Source organism: Canis lupus, chromosome 18 (genome assembly GCF_011100685.1).
Source record: "Canis lupus familiaris isolate Mischka breed German Shepherd chromosome 18, alternate assembly UU_Cfam_GSD_1.0, whole genome shotgun sequence".
Taxonomy (NCBI): Eukaryota; Metazoa; Chordata; class Mammalia; order Carnivora; family Canidae; genus Canis; species Canis lupus.
In genome coordinates, this window is record NC_049239.1 from 38539006 (window position 1) to 38564130 (window position 25125).

General features: G+C 39.9%; 2 protein-coding genes and 1 non-coding gene across 3 annotated transcripts; 2 read left to right on the top strand and 1 right to left on the bottom strand.

Moving 5' to 3' along the window:
* Nucleotides 1–3644: 3644 nt before the first annotated feature.
* On the bottom strand, nt 3645–3750 carry LOC119864329. The gene has a single exon (XR_005373715.1). It is a non-coding gene; the product is annotated as a U6 spliceosomal RNA (small nuclear RNA).
* A 1242-nt stretch (nt 3751–4992) lies between these two features.
* OR5B32 (olfactory receptor family 5 subfamily B member 32) lies at nt 4993–5946 on the top strand. Its single transcript, NM_001388588.1, has one exon. The coding sequence runs from the start codon at nt 4993–4995 to the stop codon at nt 5944–5946; it is 954 nt and encodes a 317-aa protein (NP_001375517.1).
* Nucleotides 5947–18195: 12249 nt separating this feature from the next.
* OR10Q2 (olfactory receptor family 10 subfamily Q member 2) lies at nt 18196–19155 on the top strand. The gene has a single exon (XM_038564471.1). The coding sequence runs from the start codon at nt 18196–18198 to the stop codon at nt 19153–19155; it is 960 nt and encodes a 319-aa protein (XP_038420399.1).
* The last annotated feature ends 5970 nt before the right edge of the window (nt 19156–25125 follow it).

A 25125-nucleotide genomic window follows, 5' to 3' on the forward strand; every position in this document is an offset into this window, starting at 1 on the left:
AATTTGAAAGCAGGCCCCATGACTGCACAGCCCAAACTTACAGCAGCAACACTGGAAGGCATTTATGAAGGATATATAATTCTGTCTGCTGCTTGTTTGTGGTCAAAGATGATTATGCAGAGAAAAGAATGGATCCATACCTTTAGTTCTAAAAATAGAGGGGCAGGAGTCCCCTAAATATCCCCAAACCAGCTCTTTAGCAGTAAGACAAGTGAGTATTTAAAAAAAAAAAAAAAACATTTCTGGAGGGGTGCTTGGGTGGCTCAATCAGTTAAGCATCTGACTCTTGATTTCAACTCAGGTCATGATCTCAAGATTGTGAGATCAAGCCCCATGTCAGGCTCTGTACTCAGTATGGCATCTGCTTGATTTGAGATTCTCTCTCTCCCTCTCCCTCCTGCTCCTCCACCCCATTCCTCTCAAATAAATAAATAAAATCTTTTTAAAAATTTTTAAATAAAAAACATTCCTAGGGACAACTGTAAGCCTTTAAGAAAGACATAGATTTGAGAAATCCAGCATGAGTTCTGATATCACCTAAGCCAAGATTTTAGTGAGGTTTTTATTTTTGTTGCCCAGCATGGCTATGGTGCTGCCTTGCTGATCTCTCTAAGCTTCCATTTCCTCGTGTCTTCAAAAGCACTCTCAGACATTATTCTCTGAGAGCTCCTGTCATGTTCAGGGCAAGAGGACTAATCCTGGATCTGGAGCCTCCTGAGATATCCACTCACACAACACTAAATGTTCCCCTGAGATGTGTGGTGTGAAAAGATCACTGCCTCAGTCCTGATATCTGTAAGAGCGCAAGTTAGGTTCCACAACATAGTGCTCCACAGGTGGGGACGAGCTTCTCCGGCATTAAACTTTTCTGGATGTGGGCTTCTGGTCACCAGTGTGACCATGAAGGTTTTCCATACTCCTTGCCTTGTACTCTTCTTTGTCTGATCCTAGGACAGAAGTAAGTATCAAGAAAACGCACAAATGTAACTTATTAGAAAGGAAAGGGTAGTTCTAGAAGGTCCAATCATGTCCATTTTACAAATGAGGAAAACAAAGCCAAATCAGCTAGATCGTAAACACCTTGCTAGCTGGTTATTCATTCCACCACTCTTTCCACTGATTGCAATCAGATATCTTCAATGAATGGTTGGAGTAACTGAGTCAAAAGGGGAGACTATGCCTTCTTGTTTCTTTTATTTAGAACATGCTAGAGGAATAGCAGTGCAAATATCATAGCTCCCTTTCTGAATCTCAGGGGTTGTAGAACTTTCAACATCTGTTTGGGTATCTCAAGTGTAAAGTCATTTTCTATGGGAATGTCAAAGTTTAGACTTTCAGTTTTATTGGCTGAATATCCTGCAGTAATCAAGAGATGAGATAGACCAGGGAAAGTAATGGCTCGGATTGTTTAAAATGTTAGCATCTTTTATGCTTTTCAAAGAACTTGCATATTTTTTGTCACATCAGAGCAGGAGAGCAGCTTATGAGGGAGATAGACAGCACTTTTTCATCTTGTATATTAAGAAGATATGGCCAGCAGCAAGTCTATTCCCAACTGGTTATAAGCAGAACTAGGATAGAATTGAGCTTGTATTTGTGGTACAATCATAGCCACACCCCTACACCTCAAGTTCCTGCATCAAAAGGAGCTTTCTTGTGTCCTAATGTAACTACAGACCATATAGATACGAAATTTGTTCAATATGTTGGCCATTCCTAGTACATCAGTGGAATACAGATATTAATTTTTTTTCAAAAATAAGTACAGTTGTATTTGCATGTTTGTGCATTTGGGCCAAATCTGGAAACTCTAGCAATACATTAAAGAATCGAGGAATCTTTAATGGAAGAGGAACGAGGAAGTAACTTCATTGTCAATAGGGTATTCTGGCACATTCTGGGCACTTTCACGATCATTTTGTAATACTTTATACACACTTTTATAAAAGTACTTATCACTTTGGGAGAGTAATTTCTAAAGCCAGCTGACTCACCTCCTATAGAAAGTTGGGAATCTTGTTATTCATTTTGTAATACCAGCTGCTGAAACAGAGGTGGCTTATGTGCAAAGCCAGCTATGAGAAGAACAAGGGGGAATTAACACTGAATACATGCCATGTGTCAGGCATCATATTAGTAGGGCTCCATAAATCATTTAATTTCATCTTTTCAGCTGTGTAAAATAGATATATTGGGCATTATATGAACGAGGTGTTTCACAAACAATGAACTGAGGTTTGCAGAGTATAAGTAAGTTCCCAAGGTTACATTCTATCTAGGTTGCTAATCACTGAGTGATAATTATCTATACTTATATGCCTCTGTTATATGTGGCATAAATAGTCACCTTGGGCTCTTCTTCTAAAAGGTTGTATTTGTTCTATCACCAGATACATTTTTTCCACTCATTCTTTTAGGGTTCATACCTATCTCATTTCTACCAATTACTTTTGCACATCACTCCTTAATTGAGATTTTGATTATTCCATGTATTTTACTAATAACTAATATGTATCTACTTATAATTGCCTATTTATACAATTGTGCTGACAGGTCCATGCTTTTATCCACGATGTTTCTTCTGTCTAGTATAGTAATAGTGGTAGTAACAGCTTGAATTACTTGAGTACCTGCTGTGTAATTGACATGATTTTAAGTGCTTTGCATGATCTAAGTTATTCTATTCATCTATTTCAAAAGATGAAAATTGTGATCACTCCCACTTGAAAAATCAGGAACCCGAACTACAGGAAAGATCATTACCTTGACCCACTATTTTGAGAAAGGTTATTTATTTATTTAGAAATTTAATTTATTTATTTGACAGAGAGAGAGAGAGAGCACAAGCAGGGAGAACGGCGAGCAGAGGGAGAGGGAGAAGCAGGCTCCCTGCTGAGCAGAGAACCTGATGTGGGGGCTCTATCTCAGGACCCCGGGACCATGACCCAAGCCAAAGCAGACCCTTAACTGACCGAGCCACTCAGGTGCCCCTAGAAGGTTATTTAATATTATGGAATTTAGACAATATTGGCTGGGTTTGAATCTCAGTTCTACCACCAGATTTGCTACTTAGGCAAGTAACTTCTTTCAGCCTCAGTTCCATTTAAAGTAAAATGGGGGCAATAACATTATTTGCCTCCCAGAATTGCTAAATGAGTTAAGATATGTAAACAGCTTAGAACAGTTTCCTGACACAAAGCAAGTACTAAGTATTTGTTACTATAATAACTAATAAGCGTTATTATATTTATTGAATTTCCAAAGCCACGACTCAGGAGTAATCATCTCCAGAGAGTTTTTCCTGAGTCCCTGTGTTGGGCTTATCATACATCCTTACTACTTCCAAAGCACCCTGGACATACATACCTCTAATACTTTAAGAATACATTAGAATGAACATATCTTTTGGATAATAGGTCTCTCTCACTTGGCTATTCTCTTTTTTAAGACTTTATTTATTTATTCATGAATAACACAGAGAGAGAGGCAAAGACATAGGCAGAGGGAGAAGCAGACTCCCTGCAGGAAGCCCAATGTAAGACTTGATGCCAGGACCCCGGGATCACAACCTGAGCCAAAGGCAGACACTCAACCACTAAGCCACCCAGGCACCCCTTTCACTAGGCTATTCTTTTTTTTTTTTTTTAAATACGGACCACTTCAAGAATTTGCGTGTCATCCTGCGCAGAGGCCATGCTAATCTTCTCTGTATAGTTCCAATTTTAGTTTATGTGCTGCCAAAGCAAGCACTCACTAGGCTATTCTTAAAGGCAGGGGTATATCATATCCTTCCTTCAGTATGAAGGATTTTTATTTTTTTAAAAAGATTTTATTTCTTTATTCATGAGAGACACAGAGAGAGAGAGAAGGCAGAGACACAGACAGAGGGAGAAGCAGGCTCCATGCAGGAAGTCCTGTGTGGGACTCAATCTGGGGTCTCCAGGATCACGCCCTGGGCTGAAGGTGGCACTAAACCGCTGAACTACCCAGGCTGCCTAGTATGAAGGATTTTTAATCCAGGAGAAATGAATGTGATAGATTTGAGTAAGAAGAGACTCTCGGGTTGAGAGGGCTTCTCATATTTATTCTCATGAAACCCACAGTAAGCTGTTAGGTGAGCACAGCCAGATAGAGCAGATGACATGGATAGACATCCACAGCTTGGCAGAGGATATAAAGTCTCTAGGTGAGAATGAAAGTGACTCTTCTATCTCCCTTATTCTCCATCCTCATGAATAAATCAAAGACAAAGAGATAGAATACATCAGCCTGGGAGAAAAATAAAGACAGTGACAAAGAGAAAACAACTAAAGTTTTGCTTCCACCTTTCAAAAAATCATTCCTTCTTTTTTAGAGTTACTGAAAGATGCCAAAATGTTGCTAAGAAAATGCCAGTAATCATAAAGCTTCCTTCAGGGTCCAATGGTTAAAATGGAGCACTTGATTAAGGGCCCTGGTGAATTAGAAAGAGCAGAGCTGGGTCCCAAATCACTGTATATCTTCAACTATTATGAACAACTCTGAGGGTCCCTCAGAGACAGGAAATGTATTTGATGAAGCTTATCCTATCACATGCCAATGACTTTCTTTTCCTTTCTGTTGATTAAGCTTTCTACGTACTTGTAATAAGAGTGCTTGTGAGATCCAGCAAGTAGTGTGAAGGAGTCCTGTTAGTTTAGTGTAATAAAGCATACCATACAGCAGGCAAGCTGAAATGTGCCTCCAGAGTCATAATATAGTCCCCTTGTGGCAGCACAGTCAGCAAGGACATTCCAGTGACCTTCCACATCACTTCTAGATGATTGGCCTCACTTAACCCACCCCTACCTGGTGTTCAGCCCAACTGGTTGCACACAGGCTCCTGCCCTTGACAGGAAGCTGACACATGTGGGCAAAAGACCCTGTTCACAGTTCGTTCTCATGCTAGTGATCAAACAGCATTATCTTGTGTTTGCTCATCTTCTCATAGGTGCCTCTCATGACGACTCCTGAATGACTTTGATGGAGAACGTTTCAGAGGTGACTGAATTCATTCTTGTGGGGTTAACAGATGCCCTGGAGATGCAGGTCCCTTTATTTACAGTCTTCACTATCATTTACTTCATCATTCTGGTTGGGAATGCTGGGATGATCGTGTTGATTCTGCTGGATTCTCGTCTCCACACTCCCATGTACTTCTTCCTCAGCAACCTCTCCTTTGTAGACTGTGTTTATGCCTCAGCTGTCACTCCCAAGGTAATGGTGGGATTTCTCACAAAAGATAAGATCATCTCCTACAATGCATGTGCTGCCCAGATGTTCTTCTTTTCAGCCTTTGCCACTATTGAAAGTTTTCTTTTGGCCTCAATGGCTTTTGACCGCCACACAGCAGTGTGTAAACCCCTGCATTACGCCACCATCATGACAAGTGCTATGTATACCTCACTGGCCACTGGTTCCTACATCTCTGGACTCTTGCAGTCTTCCATCCATGTTGCCCTCACCTTTCACCTCTCCTTCTGTCGTTCCAACATAATTAATCACTTTTTCTGTGACATTCCCGCACTGTTGGCTCTCTCTTGCTCTGATATCTACATGAATGAGATTGTGCTCTTCATATTGGCAGCATTCAATGTCCTTTTCACCCTCTTGGTTATCTTGAATTCTTATCTGTTCATTTTTATTGCTATCCTGGGAATGCACTCAGCTGAGGGACAGAAGAAGGCTTTCTCCACCTGTGCATCCCACCTGACCACTGTCTCCATCTTCTATGGGACAATCATCTTCATGTACTTGCAGCCAACTTCTAGTCATTCCATGGACACAGACAAAATGGCATCCATATTCTACACCATGGTCATCCCCATGCTGAACCCTTTGATCTATAGTCTAAGGAACAAAGAGGTCAAGAGTGCATTTCAGAAAGTGGTTGGAAAAGCAAAGTCTTCAGTGGGTTTAGCCTACTAATTAAAAATAGCAAGCAAACCATTGGACTTCTAGTATCTAAGAATTTTTTTAATTTTAATTCTTTCTCATCTTTAATTTATCTGAGAAGTTTCCTCCCAAATAAGGCTGGTTCTATTCATGCTTTGGGAATGTGACTGGGTAGGAAAGGTTTTCGAAATATTTTTCCAGAAAGAGAATGTTGCTTCTATCTTAAAGTGAAGATTATAACCCTGGATACTGTAAGATCTCACACCAAATTGTCTAAAGAGCTTTGCAGATGAATCTCATAAGTGTATGATACCAGAATTATATTTTTAATTACTAGAATTCAAAATAACTTTATGATTTTTGTACATGGTATAGAGGCATGATTCTCAGATATTCATGCTCTTAAGAATTCCCTTGAGAGACATTGAAATGCAGAATTCCAGGAGCTATCTAGATAATATAATTTAGTTTATTTATGGTAGAGCCTAGAAATCTGTAGAATTATCCCCCACTATCCACATATACCTGGATCCTGAACTTAGCAAAGTGCCAGTGGTGAGTATAAATAATGAGGGATACTATGTGACCTTAATCTATTTAGCCCCTGAATTTCATAAAGAAAAATATAGTTCAGAGGGTGAAAATATATCCCTACCTATTCCTTACCTCTCATAAAGTTCATATAAGAGCGTTTGGATAGGGAGGACTGCCTGCATTCTTAACAAGTTTCACCTATATTTCAGATGAGTCCAGTATGCAGATCACACTATGAGAATTATTTCCCTGGAGCAGTGGTTCAAAAGTATCATTGCAAGATCAGCAACATCAGCTTCACCTGGAGTTATTTAGAAGTGCCAATTATAGAAACCCCCATCCTACACCTACAGGATCAGAAACTCCAGGAGTATGGTCTAGCTATTTGTGCCTTAGCAAGCCCTTCTGGTGATTACAAAGCATGCTTAGGTTTGGAAACCACTGGACTCAACCTAGAAACACTAATGTAGAACAGGGTTTCTCAACCTTGGCTGCATATAATAATAATCTAGAAGAGATTTTTAAAATGCTGCTGCCTGAATCCATCTCCAGAATATAGGGTTAAATAGATCTAGGGATAAGATCTGGCCACCAAGAGATTGTCAAATGCAGTCACTTCCCCAAAGCCTGAGACCAAAGAAAAGAGATAATATTTATTTAGCATCCAATGTCTGCTCATTATTTGCATATGTGAACGCATTCAGATCCTACACTACCTCTGAGGGCATCGGCCATATAGAGATGAGGAAATGGCAGCTTAGACACAGGCAAATGGTGGCAAAGTGAGAATTTTGAACCCAAATCTGTGCGACTCCAAAGCACACCCTCTCCAGTTTAGTTCAGCTAACAATTGTTTAACACCATAATAGAATGTAGTGGGCATAAAGGATACAAAGATGAAGAATTTTTCTCTTTTGGAGCACCTGGGTGTCTCAGTTGGTTAAGCATCTAACTCATGATTTCCAGTCTAATCATGATCTCATGGTCATGGGATCAAGCCCTGTCTCCACACTCAGTGGGGAGTCTGTTTGGGATTCTATCTCTCCTCCCTCTGCCCTTCCCTCAGAAATAAAAATTAAAACTTTTTTGAAAAGAAGTTTTCTCTTTTATCAAGGACCACTAGTCTTCTCAGTATAACACAATTATCTTTGTAACTAAAGCACTAGGACACAAGGAGACATGAAAAATCACAATAATATTGATCTAACATCTCCTTGCAACTGCTTAAATCTCCTTCTGTGTTGACATTCTCAAGACCCCAAATCCCCATGCTCATCACAGCTCAAAGCAGGAGCACATTAAACAACATTAGTCTTTGAGGCCATGAGAGGTGTGTAAAGGGCACCAGAGCCCATGTGTTCTGTTCATGCATTGCTACTACTTACACTGAATCCATGTGTTCTGTTCATGCATTGCTACTCAACACATGAGCCATGTGTTCTGTTCATGCATTGCTACTACTTACACTGAATCCCTTGCTTTCTGGAAAGGCTTGTCATCCTTATCTTCTAGAAGTTTTGTGCTACATACTCATTTAAATAAAGAAGCTTAGCTGGGAATCCTACGTGCTCCAGTGAATATCAACTCTTAGTAAGGTGGCAAACCATGAACCTGAACATCACTTGTGCTCGCCTTCACCAAATCCCAAATGTCTCATTGCCTCATTGGAAATAAATAGGAAAAATAAAATAAAAGGCGAATGTGTGCCCAGAAAGCCTCCATGCCCTGACCTTCAAAGTCCCCGTGGGCTGGTTATGGGGTATTAGTCACAAGGGCTGTGTCGCACATTCAGCAGGCAGGTTTAGACACTGATTTAACCATGTCTAACACCAAGTCTAACACCCTGTCATGGACATCAATAAAGTAATGTAGCAATTCATCTCCTCTCAAAGATGCTTCTGTAACTTTTTAATAAAAGTGTGTAATAAATGTATGGAACTAAAAGCTTCTGTCAAATTATTTCTGGGAATGGGACCTGCTGTAGACTGAATGTGTGCCCCCAACTTTCATATATTAAATCCTAACGCCCCATGTGATGGTAGGAAGAGATGGGTGTTTCAGAGGAGGCAGTTTAAGTGTCTGTTGAATGTGATTAATGCTCTTAAAAAAGAGATCCCAGGGGTACCTGGGTGGCTCAGTTGGTTAAGCATCTGCCTTTGGCTCAGGTCATGATCCCAGAATCCTGAGATTGAGCTCCGCAGGGGACTCCCTGCTCAGTGGAGAGCCTACTCCTCTCTTCCACTTGTGCTCCCTCTCACCATCTCTCTCTCAAATAAATAAAATCTCTAAAAATTTTTAATTAAAAGAGAGAGAGAGAGATCCAAGAGATGTCCCTTGCTCCTTCCACCATGTGCTGAAGTTTGCAAAAAAGACACCCATCTATGAATCAAATCAAGAAACAGGCTCTCATCAGACACAAAATTTTCCAGTGCCTTGAACTTGGACTTCTCAGCCTCCAAAACTGTGAGAAGAAATAAATTTATGTTGTTTATAACTACCCAATCTATGATGTTTTGTTACAGCCATCTGAGTGAACTAAGATGGAAGCATTAGGAACAGCCGAATGAACTCAAGCCCTCCCTCAAACTAGTAACTGTGACTTTGATTTTAACAAGACACTGAACTTCAGATCAACTGTGAGGGAAAATCTTTTTAGTTGAGCCACAGAAGAATTAAATGATATCCTTAGCCAGTCAGGTTCAGTCAGTCCAAGAGAGAGTCAAAAGATAATCCCTGGACCTGGCATCTGATGGGAATTGTACACACGCCGGGGAGCTGCTATTAACTCATACATCCACTCTCTCATCTCTACCAGTCTTGATTTTTAATAGGAACCATTAAATGCTTATTCAGTGGAAAATTAAACTAATGAGTGAGGGAATGTGTGACTGGATGATTACACAAGTGGATAAATGAATGAGTGAATGAACTGAGGTTGAGTAAATGAGTTAGCAGCAAACTGGATCCCTAATAGCTAATTACAGGACTCAGGATTTGCTCATTTTGTGTGCCCAAATAGAAGGCATCTCTCAGATCACCCTGCAATGTTCTTTCTTCCCTCATCCCATAGAAGTACAAACCATATTCCTTTTCACTACCTAAACCCAATGCTTATATGTTAGAATAGAGTCCACCTGTCACCCTGCAAGCTTTTGAGACATTGCAGGTGATCATGAAATTCAAGAAATTAAAAATGATTAGTTTGAGTCTAACATAGAAACAATAAATAACAGGATGTCCAACCCTTATAAGAGAACCTCTACAGGTAATTATGGAATAGAAAAAAAAAAGACCTAGGGTGCCTAGTTAAGTGGCTGACTCTTGATTTAAGCTCAAGTTGTGATCTCAGGATCCTGGCATCGAGCCCTGCATCTGGCCCTGAACTCAGTGAGGGGGTCTGCTTGAGTATTCTCTCTCCCTCTCCCTCTGCCCCTCCCTACAATTGTGCACTATCTCTCTCTTTCTCTCTAAAATAAATAAATAAATCTTTTAAAAAAATAATGACTCAATCTTTTCTACCCCCTGGCCTGATAGCCAGAAAGGAAAGCAGAGGTGATAAGAATTAGCATCCATTGAAGGCTCTCACCATAATAGTGCGAGATACTCTCAAGTCTAGATGACAGTGAAAGTCTTTATTCCTTATGGAATTCTCATAGCTCAAGTCATCACTCCTTGAAAATCAGACTGCAAGGACAAGACATTTTTTTTCTCTCAGGAATTCTCATTAGAAAGATAAACATTCAGAAAAGGAAGCACTAACAGCCTTACAACCATAAGAAAAATTGTTTCATGAATTCTCTATTTTGAAGGAGTCTCTTGCTCTAGTAGTTGAGAAGAAAGAAAGAAGGAAAGAAGCAAGAAAGCAAGCATGAAAGAAAGAAAGAAAAAGGGAGGGATAGAGGAAAGAAAGAAAGAAGGAAGAGAAAAAAAAAAGAAAGAAGGAAGAGAGGGAAAGAGGAAGGAGTACTAATGCAATAGTTAAAAGCCTTTGATATGAGACAATCTGGATTCAAACCATGTTAATAGTGCCTCAGTTACTATGTTTGCAAATGTGCATAATAATAGTCTACTTCTTAGAGTTGGGATAGGATTTAATGAGACAATACATTTTATATACTTAGTATAGCACTTGGCATACTGTCAAGAAATAAATTTTAAAATTATTTTTATTATACCTTTAGCAAAAGTAATAGAGGCAGAATTGGACCATGAATCTCTCTGCCCCATTCTCACTTCATAAGCACCTCACCTTATTTCTCCTCTCTTGCAGGTTCTTGAACTTTCTGCCCCACACCTTTGTTTATATACTACCTCCACCTGAGGACATCTTCTTGGGGCCAAGGACCATATGGGGAAACCATAGCAAAGACCAAGTTCTCCATCTGACTTTGTTTAACCCACCCAGTGAAGATAGGCTTCATATTGTGATCTCTGTGAGTACTTCATAAAAGTAGCCATTTCTAATGTTCTAGCGAGAGAGAGCCAGGTGTGCTTTGCCGTAGCATGTGTGCATTTTACTGATGGCTTTCCCAAGGGAGTACTATTTGCTGAGAATGTGGGTGAAGGGTGAAAAGAAGAGGGAGGATGGGGCAGAGATGATGCTGAGTACGTGTGGATGTGAGAGACTACTCCCATCACATCCTGCTATGAAGAAGTTGCTTCTTCGAGTTGTTTGAAAACCCTTCCATATAGTTTTTGATGAATTCATCAAGAATCATTTATTCCAATTCCAAACTCTACCATGAGTGTGTCAACATCATTATACAGGCAAACACTTCTGAAATTCTTTTTTTTGTTTTGTTTTGTTTTTATTTTTTTATTTTTTGTCTTTTGTATATATTTTTTTATTGGAGTTCTATTTGCCAACATATAGCATAACACCCAGTGCTCATACCTTCAAGTTGGGATAAACCTTACTGATTCGAGGGTTAGAGCATTTGGAACCCAATGAAGGTAATCTGCAACATGGATAAGGTGCTGTTTGTACAAACTACTGCAGAACTGTGAGTATATCTCAATGACAAGACTGTTATGCCTGCATCAGGCTAAGTAAGCACTGTCCATCAATCAAGGAAGCTAGCTAGCATTTACTGAGTGGATATCCTTATCAATATTTTTCTTTTTGGATCGAGTGAAATTTCATCAGTAATTGTCCATTTGACATCTAAGAAGAAAGTAATGAGAAAAATCTTCTTCCACTACTCTAAATACATAGAAACTGTATACCATGTATTTTAAAATACATGCTTTTGCTCAAATGTTATGACAGAACTTATAACCTGCTCATGATAGGCTGAAAGTGCTCTGGTAACTTAGGTGGGTGGTTGCCAAAATAGCATGCTTGCTCATGGCCAAGGTATTCAAATACACAATAGCTAAGTCAAGCTACCCATTGCTTGGGGCATGAAATTATAAATATAAGCACAAACATGGTATCTCATTGTAAATGTAATTTCCAAATTAATTATCATCACAGAAATGAATGGAAATGGGGCAGAGTTCAGCCCCATTGTAGGATGGGATTAACAGGGGAAATGAGAAACCTACAAGTAAGAGATGGGACACAGTTCTTCCACATGTTCTGTATTCCTTGAGAAAGAAGTAGAAATTGTAGAGTTTTAAGGTGAGAGAGGACCATAAACATCATCTAGTCCAACCACTCATAATATAAATGAGAAAATTCAAATATAAAAATCTTTAAAATTTGCCTGAGGTAACTTAGCATTTGAGTGGCAAAGCTCAACCTAAAATTCACATTCCCAATTGCCCAGGCAAGGATAGTTTTAATGCAGTCTACAACTTCTGGGAACCCTGAGCTGGCATGAAAATTTCCCACATATTGAATTTTCCAGGATACCTATCCATAAGTTCCTATGCATTGGATAGATAGGAAGAAGGACACAACCCTGAGGTCCCCAGATGACAGTTTTCTGTGATTATCATGTGAAGAGTTGCCCATTAACTTTATCACAGCTGATCAACCCAGAAAATTTCCTCCCAGGTTTTTTTTTTTTTTAGTTGGATTTGGTTTAAGAAAGGCCACTGGGGAAAATTCCTCCTCTTGGGGACCCATTATTTTAAAACATCCTATAGGGCACTAAAACATCTGGCTAAATTAGGCAAGAATGGCCTCTGAGTAAAGAGAAGAGTGCAGAAAAGGATCCTGGTCCTCCATGCAGGACTCCAGCTTAGAATAATTCCAAAGTATCCCTACTTCCCTTGTATTCCTCTTCATCCTGCCCTATCCCGAGAATGGCTTTCTAAAACCCGACTCTTCCTGAACACCAGCACATTCTTTCCCATGCACATCTAGATGTTACAAAGACATCACCTATTGGTCACTTTTCATTTCTAGGGGATTATACACATCTGGATCCCATGTATCCTTATTTCGTTTCATCCTTAAAGAACAGAATACAGAGGGTCAGGAAGTATTCTGGGAGAGTTGCCTTAATCATCCATAGGCAGAAACAAAAAATTTGCCTTTATGAGTGTTCTTTGATGGCTAACAGAATGCAGTGAATTGCCAAGAGGTAAGGAAACATTTTCAGAGACTTCACTTTCTAAAAACTAATGATTGTTTTTTCCCTAATTGATGTTAACTTGCTGTGTGGAATACTTTAGAGCAAGGGTTGGCAAACTAGACTACAGACCAAATTCAGCCTCTTTTGGTACAGCCCTTGAGCTAAGAATGTATTTTATACTTTAAGAGAAAAGAATGATAGAAAGAAGGAGGAGGTGGGGAATGAGGGAAGCAGAAGAACAAAGAGAGGAAGGAAAGGAGGGAGAGAGGAAGGAAGGGAGGAGGGAGAAAGGGGAGGTAGAGAGGGAGGGAGAGAGAGAGGGAGAGAGGGAGAAAGGGGAGGTAGAGAGGGAGGGAGAGAGGGAAGGAGGGACAGAGGGAGATACACAACACACAAGGAACCCATGTAGACTACAATACCTAAAATATTTGCTATCTGGTTCTTTATAGAAAAAGCTTGCTAATCTCCACTTTAGAGTGAAGGGAGTAATTTCAACGTACATGTAAGAAGGGTTAAATAAATCAAATGGCTTAATGGGAAAAAAAAGGCTTAATGGTTTGGGTATAACTATCTGCACTTCCCAAATAAGTAAAATGAGGCTTAGGTTGTCCAATATGGTGTAACTGGGAAGTGGTGAAGCCAGGGCTCAAGCTTAGATCTTTCTTTTCTAGATCCAAAATGCTTGAGCTTGCATCACAACTCCACCATTAAACTAGCTGTTTAATCTCAGACTAATCTTTTGGGACCTCAGTTCTTCATCTGTAAAATAGGCATAACATATTACCTGCCTCATGGTATAGTCGTGAAGTGCATCTGAATTAATACATGCAAAGAATTTAGAAGAATACCTTCACCTTATGGCACAAGCTTTTATTATTATGTTTGAATATGATTCCAATATGATTCTAAATACTTAGAAGAGTATTTCCCAAATTCTGTTAAACATCAAATCTCCCTTGCATGATTAAGAACACAGATCATTTTTTTTCAACAGATTTTATTTACTTAAGAGAAGAAAGTATGAGCAGGGACAGGCAGAGGGAGAGGGAGAAGCAGACTCCCCACTGAGCAGGGAGCCCAACTTGGAGCTTGATCCCAGAACCCTGGGATCATGACCTGAGCCAAACACAGATGCTTAACTGAATGAGCCACCCAGGAACCCCTTATTTTTTTAAATTTCTCACAATTATGGTCAAATAATAAATGTTTCATGAATGCTTAAACACAGATAATTTTTTAATATTTTTTCAAATTTTCCCCAGAGCTGAGACTAAGATTTCAGTAGACATTAGGCACCCAGTATATGCTAGCTAGCTTCCTTGATTGATTGACAGTGCTTACTTAGCCTGATGCAGGCATTAACAGTCTTGCCATTGAGATATACTCACAGTTCTGCAGTAGTTCATACAAACAGCACCTTGTCCAGAAGTGCAGAAAGGATGAGAATCAGGAATGCTTCCTGGATAGTTGATTCCTGAGTAGGACCCTACAGAAAGTAACTAGGAAGAATGGAAGGAAAAGTCATCCAGGCTGAAGGGCTTTCCATGATTTCAGGAGATACAAGATAGTTTTAAACTGATTGGAGAGAGTGAACAGTGGGAAGATATGAGCCCCTGTTTTAAAAGTAGACATACTAAGTGAAATAAACCAGTCACAAAGAGTCACACTATATGGTCCCCAGACCACTCATATGACATACCCAGAGTAGTCAAAATCATAGATGTAGAAAGTAGAATGGTGGTTGCCAGGAGGTGGGAAGAAGGGAGATGGTGAGTTATTTAATGGTAATAGAGCTTGACTTACGCAAGATGAAAAGATTTCTGTCAATAATGGTGTTGATAGTTGCACAAAAATATAAACATACTTAAAACCATTAAACTATACACTAAAAAATGGCTTAAATTGTAAATGTTGTATTATGTATATTTTACAGTAAGAAATGTTTGAGAGGTGGGAAGAGCTAGGTACAACACAAGGCACTCCGTGTGTATTTTTTTTAAAAGAGCGGGGAAGGGACAGAGGGAAAGAGGGACTCTTAAGCAGGCTCCATGCTCAGCACAGAGTCCTACTCCGGGCTCTATCTCGACCCTGAGATCATGACCTGAGCTGAAGTCAAGATACTTACCCCACCCAGTCACCCTGCTCATGGGACCGTCTTGTATACATTTTTATTAACAAGCATATGAACACTGCAGATTGTCAGCTAAGGAAATTGAGCTTTGTAGGCTCACTTATTGAGTAAGTAAATGTCCAAGGCCAGAGAGCTGGCATGTGGCAGAGCCTGGATTCAAACGCAGGCAGAAGGACTTTAAAGCCTGTATGTTTTCTCAAAGGAATAATTAACTCAAGAATTTCCTTCACAGTGGTCAGTGGACAATATGACGGGGACAGTATGGGACAGTAGAGATTTCCTCAGGCTTCTCACATCACCCTGTGTAGATTTCCTCCCTCTCCAACATGCATAGATCCAGACAGAGTTTGATATTTGTATCAGATGCTCCAACAGAATTGTTCTGGCTAATCTATCTTTTCTGTGTAGGTCTTTGCGATGTCTTGGACTAAATTACAAAGCAGTTGATACAAGCTAAAAGAGCAAAATCCAAGAACCAAAAAGTATAGGGTAGATTCTACTTTCTAATAGCCAACCTAGCAGAGTCAAAGTCTTCATTTTGTTCTTAACTGTATGCTCTTCTAATTCCCTTACAATTTCACTTTTGAAGAATATGCTTTTTGGCTATTCAAATCAACTTCAGTATAGGGTCAAGAAATTAATGTTAAAATGAACATTTGTCCATTATTCTATACTGTGGTTATCTGAAAAATCATAAGAGTTAACACTTACTGAATGTTTATAGGGACTAGCACCATATCAAGTGCTTTTAATGTATTTTCACTATATAGTCACAGAAACCCTATAGAGTAAGTGCATTCATTATCACTCCCGTGCTATAGATTTTAAAATTGAGCTACACAGACTTTATGTAAAATCTTCATGGTTACTTCAAACTCAATCAGTCTGATGGCAAAAAAATATGCTCTTAACCATTCTGCTATGCTGCCTTGTATCATGTATTGGAGACTCATATATTTATGGGTATTTTCTGTTTTATGAACTCTCTACTCCTGCACTGATTTTTTAATTGATATAATTTTGATATATGACATCTTATAATTTATGCTACAATTTAATATTTTTTAAAGATTTTATTTGTTTATTCATGAGAGACAGAGAGAGAGAGAGAGAGAGGCAGAGACACAGGCAGAGGAAGAAGCAGGCTCCATGCAGGGAGCCCGACGCAGGACTCGATCCTGGGTCTCCAGGATCACGCCCTGGGCTGAAGGCCGCACTAAACTGCTGAGCCACCCGGGCTGCCCTACAATTTAATATTTAAAGCAAGCCTCAACCTTGTTCTTTTATGAATATCGACTTATTCTCATTTGGCTGTTCTTCCAAATAAACTTTAAATTCACATTATGAAGCACATGCACATGCACACACAAGCACACACAAATGCACACTCAAATTATCTTGGGATTTTTATCAGATTCATACCAACTATGCGTTATTTTTAAGATACATACTATTTCTAAAATATTGAATTTTCTCATCAAAAACAACTGTAAACAGTTGCTTTAAATTTGTCTTACAATTATATTTATTGACATTTTATATTTGTGTGTGTATGCTATTGGGATTAGAATGTACTTACTTATTGCTGATACAGAGAAAACTTTTGTGTTTTATGTAAAGTAAAAGCCCTACAGCAAAGCAATCAGAGTGCCGAATCAGTTCATTGAAAAGTAGTTACCAAAAAATTAATTTTAAATTTACTTATTCCTTGCAATTTTTAACATATAATTCCATAAACACATGCAAAACATATTATTGCATTTTTTTTACCCCCAGCCAAACCATTTCTGTGTGTTTGCTTTTGGTTGGCTGATTATTGAAAACTGCAGTGTTTTCTTACCTAAACCACACTTATTAGTCATCATTTGTAATTTTCAAGTCAGAAAAAGACAAGTATCATATGATTTCATGCATTAAAAAAATCTTTTTCATGTTCATAGTTCAATATTTTGTACACTATTTTATTAATTTGAACAATATCAAATGTACTTGGCTTATTACAGTTGGAAACAAAAACAATGGACTTGATAAGCAAAACCTCAACTGAGGGAATGTAAATGCTCAGATGTATGGAAATGAAGACTACTCACCTAGAATTAACTCAGTGTGCTGTGAACACTCAACATGATATTTTACATACAGAAAGGAGATCAAGTGGTTAAGTACAAATCAGTTAACTACTAGCCATCGTAAAACCTTTCCTTATATACGTCCTAACAACTTCTCTCTTGGCCACATTGGGGTTTTCATGGAGACAATCAGATGCCTGTCATGTCTTTTGGTTGGGGATTGTGGTTTATTTCATGTTTTGGAATTTCCAGAACATGTTCAGATAAAAAGAGTGGTAGTTTTTATGTGACACTGTATTTTTGCCTCTTAAAAATATTTTGTTTCTTAACTAAATCTGAACATCTTTATGTTTTAATACAGTATAATGCCCATCTGTATCTATTGTCCTAATTGATAATGTGTCATCCTGCATCTGACAACATTGCTTAAAAGATTTTTGTTCTATGGAATTCTGCTTCCATTTTGTCCTTTTTCTTTTGAATGATACCTTCCTTCTTTCATTTTTCTCTTCAATTTTGGGTAAAGACATATATATGTATATTATACATATGTAGAAAAATAGTATTTTGTGCTTAACAGTAAAGCGATTAGTATTAAATTGTTAAAGAATAAAGAATAAACTTTTCTCTAATCATCCTTTCCTCTCTCTCCTTTCCCTTCCCCATTTCTTATATTTTTTTATATCAATTGAGAGGCTTTAGATCTGGATTGCTATTAAACCTTATTTTTCATAATGAATGTCTTAAGAATTATATCTGAAATTTCTGTTCTTTATAATACAATATTTGAAAGAATTATTTAGATACAATAGTGTTTTACTATGTTTTACTCCTCACGACTTTTATATCACAAAATACCCAACACTTACTTTTTATTTTAATTTTTTAACATACTAGATTATTTGAGTAATTGAGCTATTGTTTCTTCACAAAACAAATCTTGTGATCCTTTATTTTACTCAAGCAATAAAGCAACTTGGCGGAGGGAGATTCAGCACTTCCCCACTCTTCCTTTGCAGGACACATGTTCGCTAGGAGCCCTGTCCTCAACCAATCCGGCCCCCCTGAGTTCTTCTTCCGCGTGTTGACCACCGTCCCAGAATTCCAGGCCCTGCTCTTCCTCCTCTTCCTCCTCCTCTACTTGATGATCCTCTGTGGCAACACAGCCATCATCTGGGTGGTGTGCACGCACAGCTCCCTCCGCACCCCCATGTACTTCTTCCTCTGCAACCTGGCCTTTGTAGAGATCAGCTACACCACGGTGGTGGTGCCTCTGATGCTTTCCAACATTTGGGGAGCCCCGAAGCCCATCCCCCTGGCTGGCTGTGGGGCCCAGATGTTCTTTTTTCTCACTCTTGGTGGTGCTGACTGCTTTCTCTTGGCAATCATGGCCTACGATCGCTATGTGGCCATCTGCCACCCGCTGCACTACACCCTCATCATGACCCAGAAGCTGTGCGCCCAGATGGTGGCGTGCGCGGTGGGCCTGGCCCTGGTCCTCTCCCTGCAGCTCACGTCCTTAATCTTCACCCTGCCCTTCTGCGGGCACCGCCAGGAGATCAACCACTTCCTGTGCGATGTGCCCCCGGTCCTGCGGCTGGCCTGCGCCGACATCCGCGTGCACCAGGCCGTCCTCTACGTGGTGGGCATCCTCGTGCTGACCGTCCCCTTCCTGCTCATCTGTGTGTCCTATGTGTTCATCGCCTCGGCCATCCTGCGCATCCGCTCCGCCGAGGGCCGCCGCCGGGCCTTCTCCACCTGCTCCTCGCACCTCACCGTGGTCCTGCTGCAGTACGGCTTCTGTGCCGTGGTCTACCTGCGGCCCCAGTCCACCTCCTCGGTGGACGAGGACCGCCAGTTTGCCCTGGTCTACACCTTTGTCACCCCCCTCCTCAACCCGCTGATTTACACCCTCAGAAACAAAGATGTCAAAGGTGCTTTGAAAAAGGCCATCAGTAGCAAAGCAGCATCTGAAGCTCTCTGAGGTTTTATTTTTAATTTTTTTTCTTTTTACTAGATACAACTTTATTGTTTTGACAGAATTATATTTCACTTTAATCTTGCATGGCACAAGATATTATTATTGTATTGTAGTACACATGTCAACAGGCGCATAAATTGTTTCTATTATTATACATAAAGATTTCATTGACCAGTTTTGTCAATATGGATACAAATATTAAAGGGCAATATTTTTTAGCTCTCACTTTGGTTATTGGAAAAATTTTAAGGTTGTTTGGAACAATTGGGAATTTAATGCATATTTTATACTTACAGCACAGATGCTGAGTTCACATTGGAAACATCATCTATATTTTATGTTTCATTAAATTCCCAATTGTCTCTGAGGTTTTAGAGGGACTTGAAGGAGGTGCTTGAGCATGTGGCAACAGGGGAACTCTTACATACAAATGCCAGATATACATTTAATTCTCCAAAGTTTGGATTTTCATTAACTCTGTTCCTGACATGTTTGGTTGCTACACCTCATTTTCATTTTTTTTTTTTTTTAAGTTCTCTGAAACCTTAAAACTCTGAAAACTGGACAGGGATACTGTAGGCTATTGTTCAGTTAGCCACAAATTAAAAGTCTACATTTCCTTTGAAGCAACATCATTATCTTTGAAGAAGCCTTTCCTCTTGAGAAACAATGGTCTTCATTGATTCCTTGAAAAATATTCATAAGGAAATTTCACCTAATATGCCTTATTCTTGTGTTTGTCTTTAAAGTATGATAAGTAAATGCCTGGTCATTTTACCCATTTCCTTTATAAGCCTCTTTCACATGTTACAAGGTCCCTGTTGATGGGTCTAATCTATGCTCCTACATTTCAATCCAGGAATGTACAAGTAGATTAGGGAAGGTGGAGCAGAGCCAGTTTGCTCTGAGAATTAACATGTGTTGAGAGTAAACTGCCAGATTTCCAACATAAGACCCTAAATTGTGGGAAAACAAGAGTGGATCATCAAGCGTCACAGTCAAACTCTCTAGTGGTCCTCCTCTGTATTGGTCAGCATGATTTGGAGAAACAGGATCAATAGGATAGAGAGAGGTGTTTTTAAGCAGTTGGCTCATGTGATTGTGGAGTTTGGCAAATCCAAAATGTTCAGCCCAGGCCAGCAGGTTGGAAGTTCCAGCAGGTCTCTTTGTTGCCATCTTGAGTTTGAAGGCAATGGAAGAAGAATCCCTTCCTTTTCTAGGTATCTCAGCCTTTTATCTCAAGACCTAAGTGATTAGATAAGACCCATCCACATTATAGAGGGTAAGCTGCTCTGCACAAAGTCTACTTATTTACATGTTAATCACATCTAAAAAAACACCTTCACAGCAGCATCTTGATTGGTGTTTGACTAAATGACTGAATACTATGGCCTAGCCAAGTACTACCCCTTGTCAGTTTGGCACTCAGACTCATCTCCTTAAACCATACTTGATCTCATAAAGACAAGAACAAAGCCATACATCTGCTCACCTGATATAATTATCCTGCATATAACCAAATATTGCTAGCACTTTCCCCAGAAAAGAATGCAAAGTCCTTGGGTGATGTTCACCTTTCTCCTTTTTACTCTGTAACTTAAACACTATTATGTAAAGTTAATACATTTTATGTTAAATTGCAACAGGATGAGAGAGGGACAAAATACACACATACATGCACACAAACATATTCATTAAAAATATAGAAAAGTACACTCAACTATTATAGTCCTCATTTCTGCAAATGGTATGTGTTCAAAACTGGTATTTATAAATCCCTTCTTCCAATACCCATTCCATATTCCCTTTTTCCTCAGAAAGTATCACAGCTTGTTATGGTTCTTTGCCTAGTGGAGTGACCAAAATTTTCCTTCCTGAAAGCTCTGGGACTTTAGCAGGACTTTAGCAGTCCTGCTTGAATTGGGTATTATAGTGGTCCATTAATTTTAACCACAGGGCATTGTAGTGCTAAGAAATACCTGAAGGGATCTCCTGTATTAAGGGCATACTCTTCATTACCTCCACTGTGGAGCAGCAGTGAATTCCCCCTTCATAATCAGGATCAAGTACCCGAGTCATGTGTATTTACCTGTTGATACAGGGTCATGAGGAGCCCAAAATGGCCAGGTGACAGCCTTAATTTCCAGTTCAATAGAATCATTTTTGCATCTCCTGGTGGAATCATTCCTCCCACTAGTACAAAGACCTGACAAAGACCTGTTGACTGGGCAGCCCAGGTGGCTCAGCGGTTTAGCACTGCCTTCGGCCCAGGGCATGATCCTGGGGACCTGAGATTGACTCCCACGTTGGGCTCCCTGCATGGAGCCTGCTTCTCCCTCTGCCTGTGTCTCTTCCTCTCTCTCTCTCTCTCTTTCTCTCTGTCTCTCATGAATAAATAAAGAAAACAAATCTTTAAAAAAATCAAAGACCTGTTGACCAGCAGAACTTAAAGTCATGGGGGCAGAAAGCAATAATTTTGCAAGTGGATAACCAGAGTGCCACTCCCATTTCCACCCATTGATTTGTAAGTCCTCGTTATGGAAGGACTAGCTGGCACCATAACTAAATCTTTAAAAGGTCATTCACTTCACGAAGCCAGATACTTCAGAATGGTGCAGAACATGGTAAGACCATGAACATGGACCCATTTATGTGATTCATTTACTATAAAGTAAGTTCCTTAAGAAAAAAAAAATGTATGGAACACCATGACTGTAAAAGAAACACTCTGTAAGTATGTAGTTTAGGTAGAAGCATTATGTGCAGGGAAGACAAACTCATATCCAGAGTAAGTGCCAGTATGCTTCCCAAACCAGGAGAAAACCACAGGATGGGATAAGGGACCCACTGGACACACTGTGTGATAAATTTGGGCTTAAAAATCCATTAATCGGGGATCCTTGGGTGGCGCAGCGGTTTGGCGCCTGCCTTTGGCCCAGGGCGCGATCCTGGAGACCCGGGATCGAGTCCCACATCGGGCTCCCGGTGCATGGAGCCTGCTTCTCCCTCTGCCTGTGTCTCTGCCTCTCTCTCTCTCTCTCTCTCTCTCTCTGTGACTATCATAAATAAATAAAAATTAAAAAAAAATAAAAAAAATAAAAATCCATTAATCAAGTGGCATCCAGAAGCACCTACTCTGACTAGGGATTCCAGCAACTTCTGGTTTTCCTGGAGCTAGTGTCATTCACTGCTGGGGTATAGCAGTCCTAAAAATTCTGATTATTTTCTTCCTCACAATGTAGTCATTTTGCTAAAGGTCTATAGGTCTGTTTGGAGAATTCAGGGGAATAGCTTAATGGTATAAATTTTGGCAGCACACTGAGATCCTTCCTCATGAGGACTTAGTCTCCCCTTCATTCCAGGGGTTCTAGGTCTGTACACTAACTTATGTCTGGGAATTGATTCTCTGTTTTATGATTCCAGTTAGACTTTTGTTTACTTGACCTGAGACTACTCCACATATACAGATCAAGTAAGAAGGTAGTAGACTTCTCAACCATTTCACTTCTAGGAACACTGTGATCCACTAGCCAAGGCCATAGGTCTCTGTAATCAGACAATTCTGACCACTGCTTTGGCTCTCTGTGCATTATGGCAACCACACCCACCTTGCCTTTCACAATTATGTACTATCACTTGGTTCTTACCACCCTGGGATCCAACTATTTTTACTGTACATTTCCCAATTTAGTGGCAGCAGATCTTACTGTACTTTCTTTCTCTTAGGATTTTATTTACTTATTTATTTAAAATAAAGAGAGTGCTTACACACATGTGCATAAGCAGAGGGAAGGGCAGAGGAGAAGCAAGCTCTCTGCTGAGCAGGGAGCTGGACATGATACTCCATCCCAGGACCCTGGGACCATGACCTGATCCAAAAACAGGTCAACTGATTGAACCACCCAGGCATCTATCAAGGTTTTCTGACAGAGAAAAAAGCAATCACTCAGCTCTTGAAAAATACTGGGGCTCCCCTTACAAATTTTTTTCTCACTATCATTATGAAGGGTGTGTCTTCTGGACTCTCCTGGGGTAGATAAGCAGGTTTTAAATGACAAATCCACTCTCATATCCTATCTCCTGAAGCCTTTGAATTATTTTCTCTATGGTATACCAAGACAGGGCTGGTATTTCAACTCATTTTGGTGTAGACCACCTAACAATCAAATTGTTAGAGCCCTTTCTAATCCCCCAAGCTGTAAAATTAATCTAGAATCCATGCTTTGATTGGCCCATGTCATTAAGCTCAGCCTGATACAGCATTGTGTACCTACCATCATTAACCCACATATGTAATATCCATTTCTACACATATTCCCACAGATATTTATGTAAATTGTAAAAAATCATGTAGCTCTTTTACAGTGCAATACCTGTTCATAATAGGTTAGACCTTGTACCTCACTGGGTACTTGAGACTAGTTATAGGTCTAGAAGCAAAGAAGAATTGTGGGAATGAGTCCTATGGAAAACCAGCAGTGTCTCACAAGACAAATCCCTCAGAGGAGACCATTACAGACAAGTGTAAGATTAATCTCCTCAGTGGGAGTAGTATGGCTCATTCTGTTGGCAAAGAAAACTCAGAATTTAGAGGTTCTATGCCCCAGATTCATCAGCATTATCCCGTATATCCCCATTCCAACTTTCAAGATCCCATTCCTTCCCAATTATTTTTTTCAGTTTTTTTTAAACTTAAATGCAACTTGCCAACATATAAAACCCAGTTCTCATCTCATCAAGTTTCCTCTTCAGTGCCTGTCACTCAGCTACCCCATCCACCCACCCACCCACCTCCCCCTCCCCTTTGGCAACCCTTTGTTTCCTGGAGTTAGTCTTTCATGATTTGTTTCCCTCTCTAATTTTTCCCACTCAGTTCCCCTCCTTTCCCTTAAATGGCCAGCGACTTAGTCATGTACCAAACCCAGGGGTGGAGGTGGAAGAGGCCTAGAAGCCCCACACTGCTCTGACTAGTGATTCACATCCCTCAGCACACCCCCCAGCATGCCCTTTCCTGGAAAAGGCAACGTCTACACTGAAACTACCTCTGCCGCCTAGCTTCACTTCACAATCTGGCCTGGGGAACTTGATGGAATATTCTCTACAAGTGAACAGAAGAATAAAAAGATGGTCTTCAAAAAAAAATGGCAAATTGAATTTTATAAAGGACTATCAAGGGACTATTTCTTATATTCTACGTATGAGTAAAACCATATGATGATTATCCTTCTCCAAGGATAATGACTTATTTCACTCAACCTAATACCCTTCAGTTCCATCCACATCATTCCTTCCCAATTAATGCCTTTGGGTTTCAGGAGGAAACCCTGTGAGGTTGGGAATCTCATTTGCATTGCAAATCAGCCATTCACAGAATGAGATTCTGGGTTTGGTTTTCAGAAACCTCAGCTCTGCAACTATAGGACACACTGGTCTCTCAGGGCAGACATGGAAGTTTTCAGGTCATTTATGCAACAGTTGAGAATCAGGATTCTCCAGGAAGCAGAATCAATAGGTTGTATGGGGAGAAAGAGGAGGGAAAAAAGAAAAATTTATTTTATGGAATTGGCTCAGGCAACTGTGGGTCTAGTGAGTTCAAAATCTGCAGGGAAGGCCAGCAGGCTGAAGACCCAGGTAAGAGTTGATGTTACAACTTGAATGTGAAGTTAGTCTAGAGGCAGAATTCCTTTTTCCTCAGGGAAGCCCAGTTTTTTTTTCTCTTAAGGCTATCAACTAATTAGATGAGATCCATCCACATAAGAGATGGTACTGTGCTTTACTCAAATCCTCCTGATTTAATGGTTAATCTACCTTATAAATACCTTCAGGAAAATAAGACAAACCTTGAGAGTCTCCTAACTCTAGGAAACAAACAAAGGGTTGCAGAAGGGGAGGTGGAGGGGGGGATGGGGTAACTGGGTGACAGGCATTAAGGAGGTCCCATGATGAGATGACCACTGGGTTAGTTATACTATA